The following is a 12,610-nucleotide window of genomic DNA, read 5'->3' on the forward strand; positions in this document are numbered from 1 at the left end:
GTGATTTATACTTCAGGCAACTCTTCACTCAAAGAACACATTTCTGTCAGACCGTTGATGTTAAAGTAACATTTTATGACCAAAAAAATATAAAAATGTTATTAACTTTAAGAGGAAAACATATTTTATTTTTTTATCTAGTTGTCTATTCTTAAAAGCATGTCAAAAACCCAATATTAAAGGGTCTTTAATGGAAAAAACAATATTTCCCCTTTTTAATTTTTATTCTTAAATTCACTATGGTGTTTTTAAATACATCTGACCCAATTTGAACAACTTACTTTTTTTCTAAACTGTAATATCTGCAATATGGAAACAATTCTTTCCTCCTCAATGTTTCAATTTCTCTGTGTGACTCAGTAGGACAAAAAACACTACCTTGGTAAAATATTCAAAGTGATGTTCAATGAAACCCCCTGCTGATGCTGGGATGTGTACACCATGTTCCCGCCTCGTGCTCATCATAGAGAAGTCAGCTGTGCATGTGTGGACTGTATTTTTAGCTCGTGAATCCACGTGTCGCCACCGTCGGTGCAGCCATACGTTACCTTACAAGACGACAATGAAACATCATCAGCTTTTTCTTTTCCGTCTTTTAAATGCGTCATTATTTACAGTATTTTCTTTAATTAATGGTTAAATTCTGGACAGTAAACCATTTCATAGTGGAACTTATTGACAGTAGTTGGTCCCAGACCTTGTTTTTTAAAGTACTGAGAGACTTTTGACATGTTTTAATACATTAATAATAATGATAATTATATTATATAATTATAATTTTGTTTATCTAGCACATTTTAGACAGGGTTATGTTGTCACAAGGTTTTTAAATACAAAAAAGGAGGATAGTAACAAGAACATGATACAATACTAGATATATTATTAAACTTTATTAGTTAAAAAGATAGAATATTAAAGTAAAATGCAACCCAATTATTAAAAAAAAAAAAAAAAAAGTATCTACATATGCTATTTGGCAATGGCGCAAGAGGGACAAAGTAATTTAGCCTCATGTATTTCTAAGTCAAGTATATCAAATATATTTAAAATGAAATAACTAGCGGATATCGTACATAGTGCTTGTCAAACCTTATATCATAAAGAGTTAAACAAATCCAGATGCAGTGATGAGTTTAATGAGAAGGATTGAGAAGACCCGTTTTTTTTCAGAAAGTCAAGTCAGAAGTCAAGTTACGGAGGGATATTTCATATTTTTGAGCGGTCAGTATCTTCAGTTCCATGTTCTACAATACCTGCTAAAACACAAAATTGTGTATAAAAAAAAAAGAATGTTGTGATTTGATGTAAAGTTTATTTCTTCTGACATTAATTAAAAATTAAAACAAGCTACATGGATATAAAAAAAGGATTAAGCCTCGTAATATGTCTGGAAAAAAAACAAAAAACAACAGTGATTGATGAAAAATTGATTTCTAGCTACACAAAAAGGTTTTTTTTTTCCCGATCCTCTCTCGCGGTTTCCAGCTGCAACGCGAACCAGTTTATAAAGTGTGCGACAATAAGGCAATCACAGGGAGACCTTGCCGTTTGGTGAACATCTTTTACAAACCAATATTGTGTCTCGCAGATGAAAACACGCCGGATTGTGGATTGCCACTAAACAAGAAGTATTACTTAGTGATACACCACCTGCTGTTATGCATAAATTCCCTCTCCCTCTTCTTTTTAAAAACCACGATGCTCTCAAATATTTCCTCCGGCTGTGTTCTCATTTCTCTGTTCAAGCAAATTTAACCACACTAGTGGTTTTTGTTGCCTGTTTTTTTTTTGTTTTTTTTTCACTCCTAAAAAGACACGCTTGTCCACAGGAGCCGACGTCTGCTCTGACAACACACAGTCAGGTTGTGTGTCTGTGTGTTTGACAGCTCAGACGGGGGGAAAATAAGCAGCTCTTTTCGGCGACTGCATCCTTCTGACCTCTCGGAGTTTCCTGTTAAAAGGAAACCGCAAGTTAACCTGAATTCACTTTGAAGCGAATCTAATAAACTGGCGATCCTGCTTTCTTTTTTAATCCCTAATAACAAAAAATGATTAAGAAGTAGAGTTTTTTAAATTGATTAAATTAAAACATTTTTTTGTGTGTGATTCATTCCCACCCAAAACATATTGTATTTGCGAAATACACTTGAGAAAATCTGATTTATACTAAGGTGATTAGCATCTTAGCATAAAGGTCGACAACTTTTAATCTTGTAATAATATTCTTACTATAAATTAACCATTTGTATGATGTTGCATCAAGTAACCATCTACACAAGAATCAACATTTGTAACTGTAAAGTCAGAAAACACACTGTGATAACATCTATTCTTTTTGATAAATGTTGAAAATACGAAGAATACAAACAAGTACGTTGATGAGTACGATCAAGTTACAGATGTAATAAAATTACCTTGGGCCTCGTGTACAATTGAGTTTGTGAATTTTCTACCAAACACAGTCGTACAGCTGCAGCTTCAGTTCGATAAAACTGACGTGATGTTGTTTCACAAGAACGTCTGTGATGCTCGTCGAGAAGACTTGAAGCGATCAGAAGCTGGCCATTTAGTCCGTTATATTATAAAAATAAGGGATCCAAATATTCAGTATAAAACTATCTACTACTATTTTGTCTTAATAAATACAGATCAGTTTGGTGAATGACATAATATTTATAAGTTTGTGAACAATTTAATATCCACTTGTGTAACTACAAACACTTGTGTTTGTGCGTGTGTTAATTTTTGATCAATATTGATCATTAAAGTAACTGATGTGAACATCTCAAGCATCTGAGAAGTAAATAAAGACGTACGCCACCTACAAACGTGTCGGGAATTCCGGAATTTTTAACACCTGATTGATGAATTTTGACTTGGAAAAGTATGTACGCGCGTTTATTGTGCGTAAGAATTTTGAGTACATGAGGCCCCGGGTCTCTGATCCGATACGCAAACTACAATGTACCATGACCTGGTTTCCAGATTTAGGATCCAGACTTTAAAAAGTGGTCATTTTAGGACTAAATCTCGCAATGTCCGTCTTAAAATAAAAGTGGGTTAGCATCTTAGCACAAAGTTTGACTTTACTATGACTTTTAATCTATTAATAACACCATTACTATAAATAAACTTTTTGTAGGATTTCGCAAGTAACCCACTAGTCGCACAAGCATCAACATTTGCAACAGTAAAGTAAAAAACATACCACAATAACGTCTATTCTTTATGATAAATGTTGAAAATACCAAGGATACGGAAAAGTATGTTGATAAGAACAAACAGGTGTATGATGCGATACGGGAACTCTCACAATTACCATTAACTGCTCGACATTAGACTTTAAAAAGTGGTAGTTTTACGACTAAATCTGGCATTGTGAAATAAAATACATGGTGGGTGTGGCCTAAATACTTCATTGTATATGTTAGCTACCAATCAGCCAGAGTAGCTTCTCAACCCATCCTTCTGTGGTATTGCACTAGAAATGTGCTAACGCAGTTGTCCCCATTTTGGACGCATTAAAAAGAACAAGTAGGATACGTCGCATGGGGACAAGCTAATGTTTTTAGTAACAAAGGATAGCTGGACTTACTTCTTGGCCGTCTTGTATTGTATTTCCAAGCAAAAGCTTTTCTTCTCCGGCAATAAGAAATCGATTGTCTGTGTTTGTTTGTCAGTCTGTGGGAGGGAAAAAAATGTGAGTAATGGATAAAGTAACTTTTAATTTCCAGATAAACAACATTTTCTTTTTACCTCAGCAATTAACACAAACTAAAACGTTTAACTGTATTTTTATTTACGCTTAAGATTTTTTTTTTTATGGTTAATGTTGTAACCAAGCAAATTCCTATTTGGTGGAACCCTTCACTGATAACGGCAATAAAAATAAATCAGATTCTGAGATTTAGTTCTGTCGCGCACCGGATTACCATCTGGATCCAAAAATATTTTGAAGATCATGAAAGAAGGAGTGCTTTAGCAACAGCCTGTTTCTGTCACATGGAGCTCATTGTTTTAAACCATATTTCAAATCCTTGGAAAGTAATAAATGTCAGCCAACAATAAGTTTAAAAAAAATACAAATAATGTATAATAATTTATATACATGCTTTATTTCCACTGACCATCATATTAAAACAAAATGAAAAAAAAGAAACGCGTAAAAACGTAGGCTCTCGTGCTATCAGGTCCAATATTTTATGTACCACAACAACTATAACTATGCATCAACATTCAATTGACAACAAAACAATGTTGTATGACAATAAATACCTCACCACAGAACAGACCAAATACAAAAATACTTGTAATCATCCTTTTTTCCCTCCTTTCCTTGTCACTGGTGAAGGTATGTACATTTTTTTAAAGGGTGAAATTAGATAAGACTGTCAAGAGCATGAAAAATACATCTAAAAATGATGTTTTTTTCAAAATAAAACAAGCTTTCAAGCCCATAATAATCAATACAACATGAATCATTTAAATGCGTTTTTCTTTGGTGTGCAGTATCAAATCACTTCGAGCCTCCAGGAGGAAAAATAGAAATGAAAAAAATAATCCTGAAGATTGAAACTGTTGCGGTCGTAGGATTTATCTTCAATAAAGCTGCTGTAATTTCCGATGAACTCTCCGTACATAGGTTCATCTGCACACGCTAATGTTATATCCTAAGCTATTTAAGCTTCATCAAAAAAAAATGGTTACCGCGTGCCATGATACACGACCCCCATGATGCACCTCAAATGATTCTGTCTCTTCATGGTTCATTCCAATCTTGACAGCTCATGAAAGAAAATGGTTCACATTAGAAAAAAAACCTTTAAGGCTCATCGGCGCCTGCACTCCCTTTTTTAAAAGGGAGAGCGATGGTAATAGTACGGCACCAGAAATGGTATTCCGATGAGGAATTCATACGATAGGCATTCCTGGCTTGAAAAATAGCGCACTCATGTAATGATGCGAAAATTGTATCGCCGACCTGATGTTACACAGAAGCCACTGCGAGTCAAGCACTTAAAGAACCACTGGCGCTGTTACCACGAGGGCTCGGGTTACATTTCAACCTCCCCCCCCCCGCCCGTCCGCAGTCGCTCGCTGCTTTTACCGCATAGACAGTGAGCACCGGTGAAGTTCATACGGTAGCTACTCATGAAAATCCATACGGTACACGTTTTAACGTCGTAGGAGTCTTCCTCGTAATTGTATACGTTCGTTTCGAATGCCTTCGTTAATGCATCATGTCTCGTTATCTCCACGGAACTGACCTTGAAGATCGCTTTTTCGATATCGGCTGCTTTTTTTTTTTTTTTTTTTCCCCTCAGAATCCACTGAGGATTCAAGGCTTCATATTCAGGGAGCATTCATTAGATCGACTTCTGAAGATTGACGTCACTTTTCTAGACCTGGAGAATCGACCTCTTCGTTGGCTTTATGTACATTTTTAGCTTGACATTAGCTCGACTAACAGAGTGATGTTCTGGCTTGGTTTTTGCCAAGGTTTTTTAGGTTGAGGTCTAAGAAACCTGCAATAAGATACAATATCAGTGCAAAAGAAAATTTTTATCATACATAATTCGTATTTTCTTTGTTTTGACGTCCTCTTATTTTTATCATTTCAATAATGAAATATTAAAGCAACTGGCCCTATTGGGCCAGCAAGTTAGCGAGTTCGTTCCGAAACTCACTCACACAACACAAAGTCAATGAGCAAGAAGAGGAGCTTGCGCCCGAGAGCCAGGGCGAGAGTCCAAGCTAGCGTCTGAGCTAGCGCCCTAGCGAGAGGCTCAGCGAAGGCTCAAGCGAGAGCCTGTGCTAGCACCGGAGCTAGTGCCCAAGTGAGAGCCCTAGCGAGAGCCCGAGCTAGCATCTGAGCTATTGCCCAAGCGAGAGCCCAAGCGAGAGTCCAAGCTAGCGTCTGAGCTAGTGCCCAAGCGAGAGCCCAAGCGAGAGCCTGAGCTAGCATCTGAGCTATTGCCCAAGCGAGAGCCCAAGCGAGAGCCCGAGCAGGATCCCGAGCTAGCGCCCGAGCAAGACTCCAGCGAGAGTCCGAGCTAGCACCCGAGCTACTGCCCAGGCGAGAGCCCAAGCAAGAGCCCGAGCTAGCGTTCTTGCAAGATCCCAAGCTAGCGCCCGAGCAAGACCCCAGCGAGAGTCTGAGCTAGCCCCGAGCTAACGCTAGAGCCCTAGCTAGTGCCAGCGACTGAGCCAGAGCTCGAGCTAGCAAGTGCTCAAAAGATCTGTGGATCCAGACTGTTATTCCACATAAAAATTTAAATCGAAAAATAGATCTTTTTTCGACCTTTCAAAATATTAATAATAATAATAATAATTAATTGTCGTCTTAATTAAAAAATAAAAGTTTATATGCCAACTATATTTATTATAGGTTATATATTTTTAAAATAGTAAAAAAAAAGAAAAGGTTAAATAAAAATATTATACAACATACCTAAAGATATATTTAATTCAAACAAAATGTTTTTTGTCAATGGCAAACTAATGTTTGTCTTCAGTTTAGTGGCATTACTTTGGAATTATCTTTTACTTTGACCTAAAACACGTCCTATATTCTACACTAAGAAGAACAAGCTGGTTGCTCTCTAGACCTAGAACACAGCACAGAGTGCAGTGAACCTAAAGTGCTCTCAATGAATAAAGGGTAATTGGGATGTATTTAGCTTAGCTGCTGACCCTTGCTGTTTAAACGGGTGAAGCCATTAGCTCAACCATAAGGTGTACTCTTGCGGACAGAGAAGGAATCCAACGAGTGGAAGAAAAGCGCCAAGGAAGTTGGCAGGTTAAGTTAAGTGTTCTGGGCATCAGTGGATTTTTGCATTGCAAACACACGCTGGTGCAAACAACCTGTGAACACAGCGAGAGGCCCAGAGGCGATGTTAAGCAGCTGCAAAGCATTACCACCCCATGTTTCCAATCAATACCAATGCTCCCGCTGGATTTGTTATTCGGATTAAATCCACTGAATCAATCATGTGAAATATCGCCTCTGTGCAAATGTTGTTTAGATAAAGAGTCCTCAACCTTTTACTCCGGCCATATCGTGCCTTCTGAAATCAATGTAAAAAAGTTGATTTAACTAAAACAATTTAGGAAACGGCACCAGAAAAGAGAAGAGTCTTCTTTTTTAAGAGCTAAATGCATGTATTGGTTTGCGAGTATTAGCATTTTTAACCAAAGAAGTCATGTTATCATCATTATTATTTATATTTGTAGAGCGCTTTTCCAAACCAGGGTGAAACTTAAACAATCAAAACAATACTCAATTAAATATATACTTAAATGGTCAAGATAACACAGAGAATTTTAAAATTGATCCTGAAAGAAACTGGCAGCCAGAGTTTTAAGGATCGGAGAAATGTAAGTTCTTCTACTAGAGCAGAGCTCAGAATTCTCGCTGCAGAGTTTTGTATTAACTGCAGGCGAGACAGATCCTTCTTGTTTAGATATGAATACAAACTGTTGCCATTATAACCCCAAAACAAAATCAAATAAATCAACCTAGAAATTTGGAAAAAAGGGAAAATAAATAGATATACTAATACTAAAAAATGCAACCAAGGTTTGTTTTCCTTTTTTCGACAATTTCTTTCTTTAAGGATAAAACACATTTAAATTGTTCCACTCAAAATGTTATTAAAAGGAAGTAGTTTAATATGCTGTATCATACAAAGTCAAAATCAATGTACAAGATATGGAATTTCAAAAGTTTACCCTTAATTAAAACGCTTTTTCTGGACACACTAAAAACTGTTTATTTTTGTTGTTTTTTTGTTCTATATAGCAACTGAGAAGTGCCAAATAACATACAAAAACCATATATTTTAATATCTATAAACAAAATAACATATTCTAAAACAAATGTACAAAAAAAAAAGTAAGACGAATCAACCAAAAAAGTTCTGAAAATGTTCTCAATTTTTTTCCGAGTTGGTTTGATACTTAAATCGATCCCTAAACTTTGATTCACGTCTCATTATTTCCATTCAAAGCTTGTCAGCTTGAAATGAAAATCAAGTAATTACAAAAAAATAAATAAGAATTGTGTTTCTTGTTATCACTAGGACACTCAGAGGCAGCGTCGGATAAGTTTCAGAGCCAGTTGTGTGGAGAATCCATTTGCCGTGGCCGCAGAGCCAGCGAGGAAGCGATGGGTGAAACTAGCTTTGGCGTAGACCTCCGGGGGAACTGGGGTGTAGCGGTGGACGGGTTTTCAAAGAAACTGAACCGAGCATCACACGTATGCATGAAACAGATTCATATTCAGCACAGCACTATAAATGGGGCTTAATTTGTCTTCCTTACCCATAATCCCTCTGGTTAATTCACCATTCCATTTGATCCCAGACTTGTCACCTCCAGCTTAAGTCAATAACATGATTTTTCAGGTTCCCATTTTTCCTGGTTCGGCGTGGAAGCTAGCGCCTTTCATCACAAACACTGTCGAGTATTATATAACGGCTGACGTTGTAACATGCGAGCCGAATGTCGTCTCCTCTCCTTTGATTAGTGTATCCTCTGATCGCTTTTTTTCTTTCACTATAATCCTTTTCTTTTTTTTTCTTCTCATGATTATCCTTTATAGTCCAGAGTGTGACACACTTGCACATCGTTCATCCTCTTGCTGACTAGTTTATCTGGCTGAAAAATAAAAAAAACGCTGCAAAGACAATCGTAACCTTTCAGATAGCCATCTGGATCCACAAATATTTATAAGAATGTGTCGTTCTCTTTTGTTCTAAGATGTTTTTTTTATATTGTGATTTTCTATCATTTCTGTTTAAGCAAGTTCCAGAATGCAATTAGCCATTTAAAGCCAGTCCAGGGTGTCACCTGCCTCTGCCCCAGGTTAGCTGGGATAACCATCATCCACGATACAATCCTTTTAAAGTGATAGAATTGTTGAACAAGTTTATATTTAAGCTTGTTTGTAGCAGAAGTTTAAGTAATAACATGCAACACAAACAGGACGTTTTCCAGGTAGATATAAGCGATACAATTAGTGAATTCTCATTTTTTTATGATCACTCTCTTATTTTTTCTCGCATATTATCTTTTATAGTTCAAGGTACAGCATACTACCTGACTGGAATATCTGGGTGAAAGAAAAAAAATGATCATAGATTATCGTTTATTTTCTAAAAAACATGGAGATCTAGACTACCATCTGGATCCACATATATTTTGAAGAATGTGTCATTGTCTTTAAAAAAGATTCAGCAGTTTTGTTTTGTTTTTCATTTTTGTTAAAGCCATTTTTAGCTAAATTCGGGGTGTCCAAAACCTCAAACCCAGGTTAGCTGGGATTACCTTCATCCCTTAAATTGATAGTATCATTTTTAAAGAGGAATTGTTCGGGAAAAACTTAAACTATAGACTTGTCTTAGAATATACATGCAGCACAAACAGGAAGTTCCAGAATGCAATTAGCCATTTAAAGCCAGTCCAGGGTGTCACCTGCCTCTGCCCCAGGTTAGCTGGGATAACCATCATCCACGATACAATCCTTTTAAAGTGATAGAATTGTTGAACAAGTTTATATTTAAGCTCGTTTGTAGCAGAAGTTTAAGTTATAACATGCAACACAAACAGGAAGTTTTCCAGGTAGATATAAGCGATACAATTAGTGAATTCTCATTTTTTTATGATCACTCTCTTATTTTTTCTCGCATATTATCTTTTATAGTTCGAGGTACAGCATACTACCTGACTGGAATATCTGGGTAAAAGAAAAAAAATGATCATAGATTATCGTTTCTTTTCTAAAAAACATGGAGATCTAGACTACCATCTGGATCCACATATATTTTGAAGAATGTGTCGTTGTCTTTAAAAAAGATTCAGCAGTTTTGTTTTTCATTTTTGTTAAAGCCATTTTTAGCTAAATTCGGGGTGTCCAAAACCTCAAACCCAGGTTAGCTGGGATTACCTTCATCCCTTAAATTGATAGTATCATTTTTAAAGAGGAATTGTTCGGGAAAAACTTAAACTATGGACTTGTCTTATAATATACATGCAGCACAAACAGGAAGTACTCCGTGTAAATATTGTGATTGGTCCAGTCTACGGTCTTCACCACTGTCTATTTGAAGAGCTTGCGATATTTACCAAGAGACTAATTCCTCTAATAGAGATGCAACAACAACAGGAACATTACACATAAGCATTCGTAAAGGGGTTTGGATGTTTTTAAGTTTGTTTTTTTTAATGGAAATTTTGAAAACTAGTCACTTAAAATGGATTTACATGGAAATAAAGGGCATAATGGGAATAAGTGAGTGCCTTTCCAGTTTTCTTACTGGACAAAATGCACGGATTATCAGGTATCATTGGCCTCGATTAGTTTCCAAGCCACCTTTGAGACCCACATTTTTTGAAACCCGTGACACGATAATTGCTTTAAATAAAAGACCATCTGTGGATTGTATTCCTGAAGGATTCGTTCATTTTTTGGGGTATAACAAAAGTGTCCTTCGAATCTTTATCAAGGGTGAAATCAATTGATACTTTTTGGATCCTGCTGTGTGTTTCTTGCGACCACCAGCTGGAGGCGCTCATGCCCACTCATGGTGACACATCCCTGTGGATCCGTTAGTAACGGCATCTTCACCGGAACCATTTCCTTCACGCCGTGGACGTCCGAAGTGTTAAGTGTTGACTGTAATTGTAATGTTTCTGTCATTGTGTGTTCTTCAGGTGTTGGGTCCAGGTGAGGCGGGAACCATGGAGAGGCTGTTGCTGTGTCTGATGCTGTCGGTCGCCATGGCAGTGAGAGCACAGGTCTGCCCGAAGCGTTGCATGTGTCAGATTCTGTCGCCGAACTTGGCGACGCTCTGTGCCAAGAAAGGCCTGCTGTTCGTGCCGCCAAACATTGACAGGCATACAGTGGAGCTCAGGCTGGCGGACAACTTCGTCACGAGGTAACGACAAAACCCTTTCTTTCATTTATCAAGATGTGACTGGTCTGCATTTATGTTGTTTGTTGTCCATTTTTTTTTTTTTTTTTAGTTTAAAAAACGTTTTTTTTAAATACAATAAATCTACATTGACTATGACTACTATGCATTTTTTATTTTTTTTTATTTTTGGTAAAAGATCGGATTTTGTTGACATTTTTTACCTTTTTTACCATTTGCATGGGAACTTTTCTTTTGTAAAAAAAAAAGCAAATATCAGTCAAGAATTGCGAATAATAAAAAAAAAAAGTTAAGAAGAATAAACGTTGTTAACCTTAGTACTTACACTAGTGAAAAAATACAAGAAAAAACATCATGAATGTCAAAATATATATAAAAAATGTGTTTTAATTAAATTATGATTTTTTTTTTCCTTCATATTATAGAATAATAATTATGAAAAAAAAAAACAAGGTCCATCCTCAACCCCTTGTTCAATGGAACTTTTGTTCTGTAAAAAAAAAAAATGATAGTACTATTTTGTACCAACCTATTGAAAAAATTACAAGAAAGAAAATCACAAATGTCAAAATAAAACAAACAAACATTCTTTTAAATTTAATTTAAAAAGAAGGGTAAACATTTTTTATTTTTTTTTTAATTCAAGTAATACACGGCCATGCTCCATTTGCATGGAAATTGTTTTAAACTTTTTTAACCGAGAAAAGTACTAACCTATTGAAAAAAAATTACATCTTTTAATTGAAATAACAAAAATGTGTAAACATTATTAATAGTAATAAATAATAATAATAAAAAAAGGTCCATCTTTCACCACGTTTCCATGGGAACTTTTGTTTTGTAAAATTATTAAACAAAATATTATATATACTGTATATAATAGAGAGATATATATATATATATATATATATATATATATATATATATATATATATATACGTTTCACCCAGTGAAAAGTTGCAACAAAAAAAAGGCATTCATATTAAAAATTGAATTGCTGGGATCAGTATTTCCTTTCTCCACTATAGTGTTACTTCAACTGTAAAGTGTCTTGAGATAACTTTGTTACGATTAGACACTTTAAATAAAAGTAAATTGAAAACAAATGATCAATGAAAAATGATGAGAATATTACAAACATATATATATATATATATATATATATATATATATTTGAGAATATTGGTCAGTCCCGGTTACATATCTAGTAACTAACTTTGTTACATGTGTTTTATACCTACAGTATAAAAAGGAAGGATTTTGCAAACATGACACGCCTTGTGGATTTAACGTTGTCTCGAAACACCATCTCCTACATCACACCTCATGCCTTTGCCGATCTGGAGAACCTCAGAGCCCTTCACCTCAACAGGTATGCACCTCTAAAATCCAAACCCCAAACATAATGCTTCTTCAAAACCTTATTTTATTATGCTTTCACGTCTTTACTTGGCAGCAACCGGTTGACGAGGATAGGGAACGACACCTTCAGCGGGATGTCAAAGCTCCATCATCTGATCCTCAACAACAATCAGTTGATATTGATTCACCAAGGAGCTTTCAATGACCTTCTAGCGCTGGAAGAGCTGGACCTCAGTTACAATAACCTGGATTCAATACCATGGGAGGCCATTCAGGTACTGATGTCCGAGCACAGGCATAAATATTAAAGCGTC

The 12,610-nt window shown here is 35.9% G+C and overlaps 1 protein-coding gene across 2 annotated transcripts in view; it reads left to right on the forward strand.

Moving 5' to 3' along the window:
• The window catches only part of lrfn5a (leucine rich repeat and fibronectin type III domain containing 5a), a 101,130-nt gene that overhangs the window by 68,183 nt on the left and 20,337 nt on the right, over positions 1 to 12,610 (forward strand). For both annotated transcript variants that reach the window (XM_087779843.1, XM_087779844.1), the window contains 3 exons: positions 10,714 to 10,937; positions 12,178 to 12,306; positions 12,391 to 12,571. In XM_087779843.1, the coding sequence (XP_087635969.1) occupies positions 10,714 to 10,937; positions 12,178 to 12,306; positions 12,391 to 12,571 (534 nt within the window). The remainder of the gene's footprint in view (positions 1 to 10,713; positions 10,938 to 12,177; positions 12,307 to 12,390; positions 12,572 to 12,610) is intronic.

This window comes from Callionymus lyra, chromosome 18, assembly GCF_982586985.1.
Source record: "Callionymus lyra chromosome 18, fCalLyr1.hap1.1, whole genome shotgun sequence".
NCBI classification, from domain to species: Eukaryota; Metazoa; Chordata; class Actinopteri; order Syngnathiformes; family Callionymidae; genus Callionymus; species Callionymus lyra.